Source organism: Peromyscus maniculatus, chromosome 6, assembly GCF_049852395.1.
Source record: "Peromyscus maniculatus bairdii isolate BWxNUB_F1_BW_parent chromosome 6, HU_Pman_BW_mat_3.1, whole genome shotgun sequence".
Classification (NCBI taxonomy): Eukaryota; Metazoa; Chordata; class Mammalia; order Rodentia; family Cricetidae; genus Peromyscus; species Peromyscus maniculatus.
In genome coordinates this window covers 61,218,002-61,236,412 of record NC_134857.1, presented here as the reverse complement: position 1 = coordinate 61,236,412, position 18,411 = coordinate 61,218,002, and the positions used below count along the sequence as shown (strand labels likewise).

General features: G+C 36.9%; 1 protein-coding gene across 7 annotated transcripts in view; it reads left to right on the top strand.

Moving 5' to 3' along the window:
- Window positions 1-237: 237 nt before the first annotated feature.
- Gria2 (glutamate ionotropic receptor AMPA type subunit 2) overlaps window positions 238-18,411 on the top strand; it is a 127,905-nt gene continuing 109,731 nt past the window's right edge. For 5 of the 7 annotated variants that reach the window (XR_006073172.2, XM_076574291.1, XM_076574290.1 and 2 more), the window contains exons 1-2: window positions 249-736; window positions 1,254-1,394. Coding sequence is in view for 6 of the 7 variants with exons in the window: in XM_076574291.1 (XP_076430406.1) it covers window positions 649-736; window positions 1,254-1,394 (229 nt within the window). In the remaining variant the exon portion in view is untranslated. Of the gene's footprint in view, window positions 737-1,253; window positions 1,395-18,411 lie in introns of all 7 variants that reach the window. The other 2 variants (XM_076574289.1, XM_076574288.1) reach the window with 1 other exon arrangement.

Sequence of the window (18,411 nt, the reverse complement as noted above, 5' to 3'; positions counted from 1 at the left end):
GCGCAGACCGAAGCGCTGTCCTCGGTGCTAAAATTCAGATGCACAAGACTGGAGGTCTCTAAGAGGCACTAGGCTGCCCGGTTTTGAGCTGAGCTTTCTCAGCACCGCGCAGGAGCTACCAGGGCTGTGCGGGGTGCGGGGCGTTGTGCGGGGGAGGGGTGGCTGCGCGATCCCGCCGCCTGCCACGAGTCGCGCACGCGCGCCCGAGACTGCCTGCCCCTCTCTGTGACTTTCCTGTGTGTGTGTGTGTGTGTGTGTGTATGTGTGTGTGTGTATATGTGTGTGCGCGCGCGCGTGTGAGAGAGGAGAGAGGGAGAGGAGAGCTCGAGAGAGGGTGATTGTGTGAGTGCATGGGAGGGTGTTGAATATTCCCAGACACCGGGACCACAGAGGCAGCTCAGCTGAAAACTGCATTCAGCCAGTTCTCGGGACTTCAGGAGAGGGGACAGGACGCAAGGCATCAACAGCCACCAGCAAGACCTGGGAAATAAGGATTCTTCTGTCTCCACTCAGTGTTTTTAGCAGCTCCTTGCTAAAATTTCGATCTCAAAATGCAGAGGATCTAATTTGTTGAGGATAACGGCCAAAGAAGGAAGAGAAGGAAAAGGGAAAAGGGGTTATTTTGTGGATGCTCTACTTTTCTTGGAAATGCAAAAGATTATGCATATTTCTGTCCTCCTTTCTCCTGTTTTATGGGGACTGATTTTTGGTGTCTCTTCTAACAGCATACAGATAGGTAGGTACCTTTTGTGTTATGCCTTTGGATTGTGCATAATTTGTTGGTAATCTTTGTTCACAGTGGGCAAATTAATTCATGTCATGTAGACTTATGTCATACCTTGACTGCATTCCAGATTTAAACTACCTAGATTATACATGATTTTCTTAGGCTGAAGCAAAAAGAAATGACTATGCCTTTTGACACAATAGAGAGAAAGATTTGCTCATTTCTGACCCCCCGGACTGCGTTACTTCTGCCTTGAAGGCATCTTCTAGTGTGCTCAGATTTTCTGGGGGTATGAACGCAAAGCTTGCGATTAAGGAGAACATTCCTCGTCCTCAGACTCTCCTCCGTGCCTAGACCCATTGACCATCTTTTGGGTGTCCAACCCTTTCTGCCCAACTCAGTGATTATGTTTATCCCGGCGGTTAGTGTGAATGAGAGACTCCGGGGTTGCTGGGAGCTAGCAGCTCCGCTCTTATCTTCCCAGGGCTCTGACATGGTTCTCTTGCTTGCTGTTTCTTCTCTGCAGGGGGGCTATTTCCAAGGGGCGCTGATCAAGAATACAGTGCATTTCGGGTAGGGATGGTTCAGTTTTCCACTTCGGAGTTCAGACTGACACCCCATATCGACAATTTGGAGGTAGCCAACAGTTTCGCAGTCACCAATGCTTGTAAGTAATGAATATGCATGTCTTTCCAGTGCTGCACAGGGAAAGAAAGCTAGTGAATGCGAGTGTGGGATGGTGTGTGTGTGTGTGTGTGTGTGTGTGTGTGTGTGTGTTGTTGGCCTGTCATGTGTGGGTGGGAGTGACTGCACACGCGCGTGCGTGTGAGGGTGCAGAGAGAGAAGGTGGCTGTAATCTTGGGGACCCCCACTGGCCGGCAGGCAGTGAAGAGGGGCAAAAGGCAATGAACAGTGTGCCTGTGTGCACACTGAGAAACCGGGTAGGGGTTGGACTCGGACAGGTCTTTATCGGGTTAAAGGGGTTCTTGCTTGATTCTGGCGCCTCTAAAGAGACTTTCCCAACCCCCTCCCTCTTGCGCGCTTATTGGCACCCTACCAACAGAGAACACGTTGTTCCCCAGGGCGCGCTGTGGGACTGTTGGACAGATCCCATGGGGGAACTGCCTTAGTCCTGTAGCCTGGCAGGGTAACTCCGACCTGCAGTCTCCGTGAGCCCCACATCCTTCCATTGTACCGGACAAGTTGTTAAAATGGTTGTGGAGTTGGGCCCGGGGCTGTTACATAATGCCCACCCGAGGGGCGCGGGCACGAGGCTGACGCAGGCCCTGACTGGCTGGTGTGTGCGGAAGGGGAAGGGATTTTAAACTGATAGGGACCCAGAAGGGATGAGGATGCGGACAGTGGGGGATGCGGGTGGTGATGGGGATGTCTGCCAGCTTGAGGGAAGGGGGTTAACAAGCCACAACTGGTCGCCAGCAGAAGAGGGAAGAGGAAGGCGAGGACCAGAAGCTAGGTCCGTTCTCAGCTCACTGAAGCTCCTGCCTAAGTGGAGCCAAGGATGGCCAGAGCACTTGCTGGCTGCGCATGCTTTGTTCCAGGGTTGCAGGCTTGGGCAAAGGCGACTGGAGAATGAGAATGACTCGGAAGCGATTGCAACCAGCAGAGTTTTAAAATCTGAAGAAGTCGCAGACCAGCCATTTTAGCATTTGCAGTACTCAATATCAGTCCCTGTCCTCTGCGTAGGGCTCTGGAACTCGCTAGGACGCTCTGGCAAAGCTTTGGGCAAAATGATCTGAGCCCAGTCGCCCAGTAAGTGGGAGGTCGCCCGAGGCCAGCAGCCAGGTCCCGGCATGGAGGCAGCATCCTGAGTGCTCCCAGCCACCACCATTTCCGGCCTCCAGGCTGGCAGATGTTTCCTGCCTTGATGTTCTCAGCTTCCATTCCATAGATATCAATTTGGGGGAAGATTTGCAGGTGGCTTACCTCCCACTTTGACTCCCATGTAACAGACAGAGCGGAAAATCACCAGAGGAAATACCCACGACAGTATTCCCACAGCCGGTTGCCATCCCACCCACTTTCCCCTAAGAAGCCTGTCATGTATTCTGTGCTGCTCTGTAACACCAGGGATATAAGAAGGCCAGGTTGCAACTCCTGTCCCCGGATAAATGAAAAAAAAAAAAAAAATAGGGTGATAATGTGATTGTGGTCATTTACATGACAAGAATTCTAGCTTTTCTAAAGGAGCAACTTGGGAAGATAGGCATTCTCTTAAAATGTTAATATTAAGGAAAAATCCAGATAGCAATAGAAATGATAGAGAAATAGGTTAGAAATGGAAATGATAGACAAGAGAATTTGCTCATAGAAGATGGCTCAGTTGATGAAGGCGTTTCCCATTGAACCTGCAGACCTGAGTTTACTCCCTGGGTACCTGACACCAGAAGGAGAGAACTGACTTCTCAAAGTTGTCTTCTGACCTCCACATGCCCCTTCCGATTAAATAAGTGAATAAAATTTAAAACGTAGTAGAATGTTATAGAAGTGCATCACAGTGCAATAAATGTTATTACGTAACAGGTACTAAGAAACTGTTTTAAGTGAATGTCAAAGACGTCCATACTTGACCTAATTACCTACTGAATTAGGCTGTTCATGTGTTATCAAGAAATTTCTGTCTCTTGTGAGTTTCAGTTTGACATGACCCTGTGTTGAGTATTTTACCTAGCTGTATTTATATGCACAAATACATTGTCACAATGCATTGCAAAGTAAGTATGTATATAGATTCTGAGATATTGACAAGACATTTTGAAAATACTTAGTAGTCAAGAAGTTGATTATTGATAAAAATATAATGAGATGAGCTTACTAGGAAAATAACAGATACATCCACCAAACTAATTGAGTGTTTCTCGATTCCAACAGGTGTTGAGCCACTGTATTGGGGCTCTTTAAGGCTCAGAGATTATAGTTTGTGTGGCTTGTATCCTCAAGCCCAAATTTAGTGAATGGGTTATTTCTAGTATAAATTGAATTGAAATAAGATATGTGGTGAGATTACATACACATGGAACAAGTGCACAGTTTTCATTTAACTACTAAATTTCATATATCCAACCATAGTTCTGAGAAACCAGTATATTCGAGACTTCATTTTTTTCTATAGATTTCTTCTTTTCTTAAAAAAATACTGAAGCAAAAAAATTTTAAATGTTCTTTCCAAGAACAAAAAATTACCCCACCCACAGATCATCCCACCAGACACCAAAAAAACATGGAGGAATGAAGTAAAAAGAAGCCACCAGAAGAATCCAGCATCTTGACTCTTGCAGCCCACATGCTGTAAGCTTACTGACCACTACCTACAACTAGTAAGGCAAAATTACAGAAACGAAGCTCTCTCGACAGATTTTTTTAGAGTCCACATTAGCTAGTGGACTATGCAAAGTCAATTTACATATTTAAAAATTAATTTTATCCTTTAAAAAATTCAAAACCAGCAAAGAAAAGTATTTCCATCATTTTCTTTTTTTTCTTTTCCTAAGGAAAAGGGAAATTGCAAAGTTAATTTAACTCTTTAAAGGGAGGAAAGGGGGTGGGGGGGCATATGTGTGAGGCACAACCAAACAACCACTACTTCCCTGGTTAAATAAATGGGAGTCTCTGCTGTCAGATGTATGAAGCTAAACATGATCATTTAAACCTGCTCTGGATTTTACTCCAATGCAGATAATTTGTTTGTGTGCTGCATTTAGTCAGGTTCTTTCATAGAAAGGATGCAACATCTTTAAGTACATTGACATATAAGATCAAGGTGTCTTTCTTCCATTTTCTCCAGAAACCGAAGGAGGTCTCCTCCAAAGTCAATGTTGAATTACATGAGTCACCAATCCCTGCTTCTGAAGTAGCTTATTCTTTATCTTGATAATGCAAAGAAAAAAATCAAAAGCATTGAATTTATTTGTCAAGAAAGCAAAACTTCAGCATTAAGTGGTGTCATTTTGACAAAGGAAAGGATCTGCTTAGCAACTGAATGGTATTTGTGAAATGGATGTATTTACTCAGAAATGTTGAGGTTGACATGGAGTTAAAGATCTAAGTAAGTCTACTGAATGGTTTGAGTTAAATGAAAGGAAGTCATTTTATTCTGATCAGGAATGTGCTCTGCTGCACTCAGCTCCTACACCTTTTCAGTCACAAAGGAATAATGAGAGTACCTGTTTGCTCTGTTTGCTCCCATTTGTTTCCATGGATACCAGAGGAGATTAAAGACAGATTTCTGATGTCTGTCTTTTTCTTTCTTCTCACCCCCCACCTTTCTCTCCCTCTCTCTCTCTCCCTCTCTCTTTCTCTTTCTTTCTTTTATTCCCTTTCACATCTTTCCCTTCTCTTCCCCGCTTCCTTCCTTTTGTCTTGAAGTGGTACTAAGATAATTTTCAAATGAATGCTTGAACAAGCCGTCATTATGAGAAAATGCAAATCCTAAAAGAAGAGAGAAAATTGAGGCTATCATGTGAGCAGGAGTTGAAAGCAGTGAGGGGCCTCCAAATTCATTCATTCATTCATCCAAGATCATTTCCCCAGTGCCTTCCAATGGTTGGAGAATAAGTGAACCTGTTCCAAATCTCAGTTGTTTTCTGACCACTTGTTTCAGTGGTCTTTCTAATGGTTTTGAAAACCTTGGAAACGCCATGCTTTTAGTAGGGAGCAGCCTGTGAGGTCTTGCCTGAGTAGTTTAGTATAAGTGTGGAAATGGACTCTAGTAGTTCTTCACCAGTAATTCATGAGGGTAATAAAATATTTCAATTTTTAAGAAAATAATAAGTTGATATTGGTGTTTCTATAGCTGTCAAAACCAACATAGATTTTTGAAAAATATTAAGTATTATATATCATAAGTTTAGCAAACTTTAGCAAAATTAAATGTGGCAATAATTAGAAAAACATTAAAAAAGGAACTCTCTAAATAAGTTATACATGTGAGTATCTGATCTCCTAAGGTTAGGGGATTAGAGAGTAAATATTAAATTAGCTTGTAAGAATCTGTTTCTATTTATTCTAATGAATGATTCTGTTAAATAACCATTTGTCTAGCTAACAATAATTTAAGAATTTTATATTTTAATTCTATAAAGGACACAAATTGTAAATTTTTTTAAATCACCTTTAAAGAAATAGCAATTAAAATTTTACTTTTCCTCTAAGCCAGCAGATGGAGATGTTGGAGAAAAGATTGTGCTCCATAAAACTGTTGCGCACACTGAATACCTTCTAAGCCCCCAGAGATGAATTTATTTGGAGAAACAGAAAAAAATTCCAATTAAATATGATTTGAAAGAATTAACTAAAATACTGTGTTTGAAAATAACATTCATTACCTACTTTAAGAAATAGATTGCTTTAGAGTATTTTTTTAAAGAGGAAATTCTACATATTTTTGTAAACTTGATTCACAAAGACATTTAGGAATTGCACAAATTATAAAATCTCTTAAGAGAAAGAATTCTAAAATCATTTTTACATGCAGCTACTTGTGTGTGTGTGTGTGTGTGTGTGTGTGTGTGAGAGAGAGAGAGAGAGAGAGAGAGAGAGAGAGAGAGGAAGAGAGAGAGAGAGAGAGAGAGAGAGAGAGAGAGAGAGAGAGAAAGAGAGAGATAGAGAGAGAGAGAGAGATTTTAAGCCTTAATTTTACAAGATTTTGGCTCTGAGATGTCTTTCCTATCATTGGATTTTAGTCCTACATTGTTGATATTGTGTTTCTGTGTTCATCAAATTATTTAATACTTGCTAGCTTTTATTATACTAAATATAGAAGGAATCATGCATGTTTAGGGCATATATGTGTATATATAATTTTAATCATAAGATATACATAGTAATTAATTACTTAGACCAACACATATATCTATTTTCCTTGAGAATATACTAAATACTACCATGATTGACTTTAATATGCAAGACTCTAAAGAAACCAGAACTAACGCGAATGCTGTTACGATAAGAAATTCTGGTATGAAGAAAATGAACATAAAGTAGGAAGGATGCATTACTGGCTTTTTAAATATCAATATATTCAATGAAAGCATTAGAAGAAAGAAATAACCTATTCATATCAGAATAATTATTTTCTTGTTGAAATTTTTGTACTGAAACTTTTGTCCTTAACTTATCATGGGAATTTCAAGAAAATTGGAGTACACCAAACAGAAATCAGACTGTAATTGGTTATAGTTGTATTTGGGGCTGACAGAGACTAAGTATGTAAATAAAAATCATAGCATGAAGCTATAGCATGCATCTTTATGGATTCTCATTTGATACCTAACTGCTTCAATCTGCTGACTCAAGATGCAGGGAGCTTTTCTGTTTCACAGCAAGCCTCTAAAGGGCCAGGCCACTGCACTGTGACATTGTGAAAACTGGATGCTGATTCATGCAGCTACCTTGTACTCTTGGCATCTAGTGGAAGAATCCCTTTAAACTTTCAAACTACCTGTAGTCTTGACAACTGTAAGGAAAAGAGCACATGTCTGCTAATTATTCCAGTGTTTCAGACAAGTCAACAGACACAGTTGATGGCAGGATTCATTTTCACTACAGGCCATAAACTCTAAATTAGGATGAGGAACTATTCTTTTTTCTCATCTTTCAATCTTGTATAAGAATCAGACATTGATCAGGATTTATGGATCTCTGAGTAAATATTTCCCTTTTCTTATACTGGATTTTATTGAAGACTTTATGGATTCAGTTGAAAAATTAAAGAACCTTTATTGGCAGTTTTTGAAACAGGATTTACTAATTTCCCAGAAAATGGATACCGTTCTTATTTTCTCTTAGTAACTCTTTCTCCAGTAATATCTATGATTTTGCATAGAATAATTTTTGTGTTCATTCTTTAGTGAAATATCCAGAATTAAAAATTTGTGTTATTTAGAAAACATTTAGAAATGAGATATTTATGGGAATAATTTCTTGTTTTGGAACAATTACTCTATTTGCACTGTGTGTATGTGCATATACGTGTGTGTATTGTGGTTATATTGTGGACATGCCTTTTTGTTTTCTTGTGTGCATATAGTTTATGTTATTTTCCAGTAATTTTGCTTTTTCTTATTTTATTTATATTGGTAATTGTTTTGGGTATATTAACTTACCGTTACATTTCATTTTTCACATTAGCATATTAATTAGGTAGACAGTCTACAGTGCTTAAAGATTAAAACTAAGGACAGTTTTAAGAATTAGTACCTGAAATTTAAAATTGTCTTCAGCTTAATAGAGCTAGTAGAGTTGAGAAGTACTAGGGCAATATTAGAAAGAGATTTCTAAGTAAAGAGTGTCTTAAGATATTTTGATATTTCTATAACTGTAAATATAAGAATATATCATCTCTGTCAATAGCAATGCGTAATTTTACTAATCTTACTGTCTGAAATCTTCCTCAGAAATTTACCTTTTAGTTTTATGTCATCTATTTAGTCCTGCACACCATTAAATTCTTCATCTTTTGTAGTTATTTCAGTAATCAAAATATGAGCACAAACTAAGTTGGACTGAGGTATGTCCTAAATTTTTGTCTGTCTAATGTAATGTGAATAGGTCACCTTAATGTTATGATGCTTCCCTTCCCTTCATGCAAGATTAATTTCAAATGTGTGGCACTTCATTTGTGGTTCTCTGATACTGTTACTAACAAAATCTCAGTAAGCATCAGAAAATATCCCTGTGCTGTAAACATTTATTCTGATTTTTTCTGAATACCCAGATTCCACTGATAGACGTGAAACAAATAGATTTATACAGCCCAAGAACCACCTATGGATTTTAATAAAAATGCATGTGTTTCTTACATAATGATTCATTTACATAAAAGGATACGGAACAAATCATTCATTTCCATGTTCAGCATGGAAGTTTAGGTTCTATAATTAGATATGAGAAACGATGTCTTCAGCCCACCAGTCTTTTCCAGCTGCCGTCAACCCTCTGCTGGAGTTCTCCTTGTATTTAGCAACCATTTGCATTCCTCTGGCACCAGTTCCATGGCTGCAGTGACAGCATCAAGCATGGGATGGCATAGATTTCATTTCTCACGTGTGAGCAGTATAGTCGGGCTAAAACAAATATTTCCAGAGCAATAAAAAGATCCTCTGGTGTTTATTACGAATACCAGATTTCAAGTGCAGGAACACACACACCATCTAGATAAAGGAGGCGAACCTCAGTGCCCTGGAACCTGGTTACCAGGCAGGGCTGTAGGAATAACTCGGCCTTCCTTTCCTCTATCCTTCACGTTTTTTAATCTTTACTTTGATTTGATGTTTGCTTTACTTGGGACTTTTCCATGGTGAATCATTTGGACTGGCCTTCAACTTTCACAAAAGAGTGCACTCTTACTGTAATATTAATTTTAATATGATATAGAAATGACTTACTATGTCTAGAGGGAAATAAGATAAGAAGACAGTGGGTATATTTGTTCAGCCAAACATATTAGGTATTTTATTATTCGGGAATGGGAAACATCGTCCTTGAAAATTGGAGATAAAGCAGCAACAGAAAAGTTTTGGAAAGTATCATATTTTAGGCAGTGTGGCACAATGGGCTTGTCAGGTGCAGCCATTCCGCAACTGATTGATAAACGCCAGTGGGACTTATCTCAAGAAGAATAAGAAAGTCTAAATTCCAGTTCATGTTAACACTAATAAAGCATTTCTGTTCATTATCATCCACACATTTACATAACAGCAAGCTAGCTATTAAATAAACAATGGTATTTTAAATCACTACAAAATTTAACAATGTAAATGTTTTAAATGGAGATTTTTTTTAAAATAATTCTACTACTTAAAATTCTAATGTCATAAAATATTTTACAAAATTATTGACAGTTCTCCAATATTTTGGGGTCATTAAGGATTACTACTTTATTTCAGTCAGTGTCTTGATAATAAGTCCAGGCTCAATCTTGGCATCCTTTTGCCTCAGCTTCCCAAGTAGTAGGATTAAGGTCATATTCAACTGCTTCATACAAAACCAATTTTAAGAGAATTATTTGAAGAGTACAGTGAATAATTTCATTATGAAAAAATAAGATTGCATTATGGGGAAAATTTGGTCAATCTGTTTGGAGACTTTGCTAAATAGAATTTCACAGTGCTAATTAGAAACAATGTAGACATAATTATTGAAAGCTTTGTGTCTGCTGTTTACTGTGAATTACATGTATTTAATGGGGCTATTTGTTTGCAGTAATCCAAATGTTACAGAAATAGTTTCTATAATAGTACTTCTTTGTATGTGAGACAAATGTGGTATGTTTAGAGATGTGTGTGTGTGTGTGTGTGTGTGTGTGTGTGTGTGTGTGTGTGTGTGTGTAAGAGAGAGAGTCAGACAGACAGATTCATTAGTTGTACTTGATAAATGTTTGCTTTTATATCACAATTTTTCATCACTTACATTATCTTCTTTTTGTGAAATGTATTTCACATTTTGTGAAATGATAAATTCCAGTCTTCTTTTAATTTATGTGAAAGTTGCTGAAGATTGTTTTATAACTCCTCGGATATTTCAAAAATTCATAATTTAACTCTTTCTTTTACAGATTTGTATTGTTTAGTTTACAGTGTCATTGATATTTTAGGATTCTAGACCACAGTTCAAGAGTTATCAAGAAAGCGTATCATTTTACTTCTTTGCAAGAAAAGTTCATAATGTCTTGAGGTTTCTATTTGAGAATTACGCCAAGGGCTAACATCGTAAGGAAGAGGGTGGGAGGGTTTCTTCTGTGAAAATTCAGAAACAAACACTAGTTCCTTTAACTCACAATCCTAACGCCCAGGCACACTTGGGACTGCATTCTAGTTCTGTGGCTGGGGGTGGGCACTGACAAGTTGCTTCCTGGTGTCTCAGCTTTCAGTTCTCTAGAAGATTCCACCACCCATTACAGGATTGCTTTGAAGATTCATTCAAAAAACCTCATGGGCTGAATTTGGCCAAGTACATGCACAAAATAACAGACTTTTCTTATTACCTCCTGTGGTGAATATCTTTGATGACCACTTCCTAAGAGAAGTAGAAACACAAAATCTCAAATTGGTATCTTTTTGTACAGCTTGGATACACAAGCAGAACAGATGCTACTTGGTAGCAACGAAAAGTAACAAAATAAGTGCTGGAAACCACTTCAAATAAAGGCTAGATTATTATCAGATGAGAGTGAGCATCAAATTAGAGTTGTTGACCTTGAATAGGACTGCACCCTTTCCTTTACTGTGTATCATACCTCAGAATGTTGAAAACCTATTTCTTAGTATATCTTTCTAACATAAGATTAAGATGTCTCAACACTTTGCAAAATCAGGAACGTTATAGATTCCCAATCTTTCTCTTATTTAATTAATTACATTATATTTACATAAATGAAAGACTGGAAAGTCAAATGCTCTGAATTCTGACACAAATACGTTTGAATGTAATTAGCAGTTTCATGGTGCAATACATGACATTTATTCTGTGTAAGATAAGGTTCAATTCCCTTGTCATACTTGACAATACTGTTAGGGATATTCAGAGATAAAATGACTACCCAAATGAATTTGTTATAAATGAGTGCATTATATCAGTAGCAAAGATTATATTTTTTATCATGTTAAGAAAACTGTTGAGCATGTACACTCTGAAAAATTTTTTGCATATCCTTCACCTACATCCCTCTTTACATTTCAACAAATAGGTAGAAGAACTGAAATTTGGGCATAAGGTAAAATATAAGTTGACACTATTCATTTACCCTTCCATCATTAATACAGTTAAAGACCAATAATGAAGGTGTTAAGTTCCCATTATAGAAAGGCAATAGATGCTTGCCAGGTTCATTTTGAGCTCTCCTGGGGATCAGAAGTCTGTAGGTTGTTGATGGCTAGCGAGTCCTTTGTCATGCTTTTTTTGACAGCATCTATTAGTGGATTCTATCTGCTGAGATGTGTGGAATGCTGAAAAAATAATTCAAGTAGCTACTTGAGTAGAACTTACTTGCTTTGGGAAACACGGAGAAGAGATGGGAAGCCCAGTCACAGTAATGGGTGAAGATGGCAGTGATCTACCATAGTATGGAATTTCTAGACTAGTCACTACCTCTTTCTGCAAGACTTTCATTTTAATGTTACTTCATATTACAGACAGCAGCTATATCACTATAATTTGGTATAGCCAGAATTTGGGGCAAATTCACTCTGTTAAGACAAATCCATATATTTATAATAAAAGTTATAATTCATGACTTTGGAATCAAGCCTGAGGCAGAATGCAGGGCATAGAAGAGAAGTGTTGGTCTGCAGAGCACAAAGTCGATCCTGTTTAGATGCACTAAAAGGCATCACAGGACTTGTCTGTCTTTCCTTGTCAAATATTTTGTGGATATATGTTCTACACTGCTCATTTCAGTAATATCAAAAAGTGAGAAAAACAAGATAAGGTTCATACATCAGAAATTATTGATGGTTCAAGGTCTTTTGGCAAAAGAAATTACTAATTAATCTAGGTCACCTAGACAATCATTGTATTAGGAGGTATAGTTACTGTTTCTGGATAATTTTTTTTTTTTTTTGCTATGCCTTGGATCTAGATTTGAATCAAAGTAATTTAAAAGTAGAACTGATAATTGCCAAATTTGTGACTAGAACAAAAATGACTTTGAAGGTGAAAAGTCATTATTTTAAGTACTGACTTAGCACATTTTGTTGAAACAAAAAAGGTTGTCCAAATGAAAATACTATTGTTGATAATTATAATGTTAATTGAAGTTCTGCAAAGAATATTTTGAGTCAAATGTGAAGCAACAATTTGCATGTTTATTATGTTTTTATTTTCTTTGATTGCCACAACACTTCAATATACTTTGAACTGATATCAACTTGTTTGCTAGTCTTTAAATACATGAGTGTAAATAAATAAATTTTGTTCCTTACATACTGCTAGATTATCTTGTTTTTTTTTTTTTTGGTTTTTTGTTTGTTTGTTTGTTTGTTTTGTTTTTGTTTTCTGAGTCAGGGTTTCTCTGTGTAGCTTTGTGCCTTTCCTGGAACTCACTCTGTAGCCCAGGCTGGCCTCGAACTCACAGAGATCCGCCTGCCTCTGCCTCCCGAGTGCTGGGATTAAAGGCGTGTGCCACCACCGCCGCCCGGGCTTATCTTGGTTTTGAATAATAGAGCTGTGAGTTTTACAATGGTGAGGGTTATAGCAGGTTTCCAAATGCTAATGTGGATACCTATACTGAATAAGCTAAGAAACAGAAATACCTTACCACAATATCTTTTAAAACAAACCATACAATCCAAACATTGATCATACAACAGTTTGAAAGTTTCTGGTGTAGAAATCATGATTATTTAAAAAATTAATGCAGCTTTTGTGTTTTGTTTAAATGAAATTATACTAAGGAATTGCTTAAATGTTGATGTTTTGGGTGATATATGATAAATTTAAGCTATATAGTACTTTTGAATTTTGACTCTATAGGCATTTATTACAAGGCTTGTAGTATATAGAAGACATGAGGAGAACTGGAGATAAACAGTGTATTCTGACCATGACAGGATGGATACACTCATCAACTCTCAGCTAGCTGTGCTTGTCTTCCAGAAGAAGGAAGGTCATATCTTTAAAGATATGGCCCCTGGTAGGTAAAACGCACTACAGTGGCTGCCCTCATACCTGAGTGTAAGAGTAACACAAATTTGACTCTGTGAGGGAAAGAAAGAGAGTATTTCAAACGAAGGGGAGGGGAAATGGCCCTACAGAGTAATACAAACTGAAATGTCAAGTACCTGTCAGTGGGAAAAATCGTGACAAGTGGGATTTGTGAGGAATTGAGGGAAGAGGGGGAGAATATGACCAAAACACATTGTATGCATATATGAAATATCCAAATAATTATTAAAATATGTTGAAGATTACATTCAAAATTACTCATGCATACTTTCAAAATGCTGCAAAGGGAATGGAGTCGTACTGATTCTTACATGCACCCCACCCATTTGTCCAAAATAATCCCTATCACAAGCTTCTAGAAATGGGAAAATAATATACAGTGTTCTTTATTTTGATCACCTCTTGTTCAACATAAGTCAGAGCATTTCATTAGTAGCACAGCTATTGTCCTTGTACTTACTGCTCAGAAGTGTGCTATTCATCCTGCGTTTTGTTGATGAGTATTTTCTTCTTTTCCTGTCTAGTTATTTAAATGGACATCATTTATGTGTGCTGTGGATAGAACCCAGGGCCTTGCACATGCTAAGTACATGTCAATCACCAATGTATATTCTCTCATCCTGTCTATTTTAATTATCTGCAGATAGAACTGGAAAGGAAACAGTTAAGAGCATAATAAATTGTATGCAAATAATATTAGTATTTAAATATTGCTAGGGTTTTTTTTTTTTTTTTTGAGACAGGGTTTCTCTGTGTAGCTTTGCGCCTTTCCTGGATCTCACTCTGTAGACCAGGCTAGCCTTGAACTCACAAAGATCCACCTGCCTCTGCCTCCTGAGTGCTGGGATTAAAGGCGTGTACCACCACCGCCCAGCCAAATTTTGCTGGTTGTTAAAATAAGGCATCAATTTATAATCCTACCTACAATGTATAAAAGTCTTTGATACTACTTTCTGCTTGTTAGTGTTTGAGTTAATCCTTTTAAAACTTTGCTTTGGCTATATTTTTTTTTTACATAATTTTAAAGCAGGATGTTCATTTGCATTTCTCTCTCTGTGTGTGTCTATGCATCTGTATATGTATGTGTGTTTGTTATAAATAAAGTATGCACGTGCATACCTCATCATAGTTTCGTTTACTGTATTTTTGGAGTGTGGTGCCCATTTATCATCTGCAGATACATTAAAGCAATATATACTTCCACCTTTGAAGTCCTTTTATCCTTTTAGTTCCCTATCTTTTAAATCTGCTCATGAATCCTTATTTTACTTTACATTTTTTTGAGTATATTCAATTTAAAGTCTACATATTTAAATTTAGAATTTTATTGTGTGTGGTCTTTGTGCTTTGCTTAGAAAGGATTTTCCAACTTGTACTTGTGTAAAGAGATAAATCTGCCTATACTTATATTTCATATCAAGTCAATTTTGACTTTCTTGATTGAAAGCAAATCATTTTAATTCATTTATTATACACAGAGAACCAAATAATCCAGCTCCTTTGTTTCTCAAAAGGTTAGACAATTGTCACGTATATAAAATTCTATTTTAATTTCTTGATTTGAAATCTACCAGATTTTCTTTTTAATTAAATAGTTCCTCAAAGAGTTAAAAGCAAAGAGAATTTGCACTGAAAAATAAACAAGATCAGAACTCTATTACAGTCAAAGGAATGTAAAGTTATACAAGATATTTGTTTCCCGAGGAGTGCAGTTATCATAAATTGGGCTTTTATGTTGCAAGGTCTCAGATCAATAAAAGAGTGTCTCACATTTTGAACATTAGTTGAGCCCAGAGGGATAAATAGAAGATTTTATTATGTTTTTTGGCTCATGTCACAGTACCATTACCACTTAAATGGGCTCTTGGTTTGCATATTCCCTAACCCATATCAAGTTTAAGTAATGGGTTGTGATTATGACTTGGTTTCTGAACATCCCTTTGAAGTTAATTCAGTGCAGCAATATGCATGTGCTCACAATGTAATATTTAAAGAGCATAGTCCACACGTGACAAATGATTGGAAATGATCTCAGATACTCGTGGCTTTATCTGCTAATGTGAAGTTTGCTGTGCCTCTTGTCTTGAGACCACCGTTCTCTCAAATATCCCAACAAGAAGCTCTCTGTAGGAGAAAAAGAGTTTCAACCGAAACGCTAAAGAAAATGCTAAAGTGTTACATGCAGCAATAAAAATCTTCAACCTGTATTATGGTGCCTGGCAAGAGCAGTGTAGTTTGGGCTCAGTATCAGGAAAACCTGTAAATCTTTAACCACTTTGTTTTACGGAACTGTGAATGTCACTTGGCCTTAGTAACAAGGCTGAAGGTGACAAGGGTCTAGGAGTGCGGTTTTTGAACAGCCTTTCTATAGGTATTAAAACGGAAAGTTATTTCTGTCTTTCAATGTAAGTTTAAACAATATATTACATTCAGTTTCTGCAAGGCTGTAGTCATCAGTTCACATTTGAGTAGATATTTTTATGGAGTTAGAAAGGATTTTTCCTGAAGGCAGAGTAAAAGTATTATTTTATTAGCAGAATTCTAACACAAAATCTTGGAAAATATATTTAATGAACAACATAGCTTCATTTCCTCCAACACTGAGTGAGACTATTTAATTGAAAATAATTTTAAAGATTTATTTAACTTTATGTCTATGGCTGTTTTGTCTACCTATATGTCTGTGCACCGCTTGTGTGCCTGGTGCCTAATGAGTTAAAAGGAAGTGTCAGATCCACTGGAACTGGAGCTGCAAATGGTTGTGAGCTCTCTTGTGGATGCTGGGAATCAATCCCAGGTCCTCTGGGTGAGCATCCAGAGCCCTTAACGTCTGGGCCATCTCTCTAGCACTGATAATTCCAAAATTGATGTGAAAATCTTCCCTGGCCTACTTATAGTAGTAAAATTTTGCCGGGCGGAGGTGGCACACGCCTTTAATCCCAGCACTCGGGAGGCAGAGCCAGGCGGATCTCTGTGAGTTCGAGGCCAGCCTGGGCTACCAAGTGAGCTCCAGGAAAGGCGCAAAGCTACGCAGAGAAACCCTGTCTCGAAAAACCGAAAAAAAAAAATAGTAAAATTTTAAAGCAGAAAATTGGGAAACGTAGAGAAAAATATGTATAATTTTACCTAAATGATAATTAGTTATTGCCACTAATATGTTTTCCCAGATATTTTTGTACTTGTTTTATATGTTAACTACAGTTGATGACATTAAAGATGTTTGAAATTTTAACTTGCATTGCTTCATAATATATATCTGGATAAGGACTTAAATATCTCCAGTCTTCTTCACCTTTCTTCAGATATTTTGGGATATCTGAATAAAATATTGTTGCAAACAAAAATTCTTCTATATTTTCCTAACACTGGTGAGTGTAGTAGAGTTACTGGAGTAAAAGCCATGAAAGGTTTAGTTGAAGATTTCTGTTACACACTCAGAGAATTCTCGCCAATTTGTAATACCACACCAGACCATGAAACAGCTAGTCTACTGGACCTTCAATCAACATCACTGTTAAATTAAGTGAATCTTTTATATATTTGGTAGCTAAAAATCCTAATTTTAATTTATGAAATGATTTTTATGCTTAGTACATATTTATATATAATAAAATATTTTATGAAGGTCTTTGTCCAATTTTCATTAATGCCTTTGAAAATTTTCTATTGAATTGTTGACACTTAGTTATTCCGTGTAGTATGGATAAGTGGGATGAGGTAGCTTCATATTCAGTGATTTACTGCTTTCCTTCAGTGAGGAAGACATCACTGTAGCTGACCTATCATTGTTTAAGACAGCTGCACACTCTCCAAAGAGGAGAAGAGTGACCTTGGTATCACAAAGGGAGCTCTGTGCTTGTGACCGCCAGTGATGTCCACTGCAGGTATCATCTCTGGCCAATAAAAACTTACTCATTTTTCCCCCACTGAGCTTACTATTTTCCCTTTGATTTAGAAGAAAGAATACTCTTTGAATATTATTACTTCAAAGGTGCATGCATTTAATTTAGTTCTGGAAATTTTATTCTCCACTGTTTACTTATATACACTGTATACTTATTTAAACCTACAATCACAACAAAGAGACAACAGAAAACTCCTCACCTAGTGCATACTAGCTGGCAATAATAACACAATGATGCTGTTGATTTTGTCATGTCTGTTGCTTTCTATTACAATTTATAATATATTGGAAACCATATTTCTTGTTTTACATTTGTAGGTTACCTAAAAATTGTGTGCTTTCCGAGTTGATAGGGTTTTAGAGTTTGAGATGAATTACTTTAAATTAAGTTTACTTTATTTAAAAAGCTGTGTTACTTCAAATATATTACTTCAAGTTAATATATATTCCTTAGAAAATAAAGTTTGAGAATATGTTGCTTCATGTTTATGATTAATCAGTTCAGTATGTGCATATCTAATTTGTAGGCTTACACAATAGCTGAGAAATCAGTGTTATTTGCATAATAATGCGTACTTAAGTTGTTAATATTCACTGTAGAAATAAATACTGTAATATTTTTAGGTTTCTCAATTTTACAGCATTTTCCTCTTTCCTAATGTTCAAAATTGTCAAATACCTTCATCTACTATGTGACTTTAACATCTAAGGAAGCCCTTCTTCTTGGATAGCTGCCTCACAGTCTCTACCTTTCTGAAGACTTCCTTTGTATTTTGTTAAATCCAGATACATGAATAGCTAACTATGAGTGGCACGGTCTTTCTGATGTTGAAAATATATTTCTTTACTAGAATAACTCTTAATATGCTTTAAATCCAGTTTTCTTTATCAGAACAAACATACTTAAAACAATTGTATACATGCATATGTCTACATATATTCCACCATAGGTATTATAGACATACATTATTTTAATGGAATCACCGATTGATACCTTCCTCATGATTTCATCTGTGTTTTCTTCTTGCTCATTCACATTTTTGTTTCCTAGAAGGCCTTCCAGTTTTTTCAAGATCAATTACATCCTAATTTGAAAGCGTTC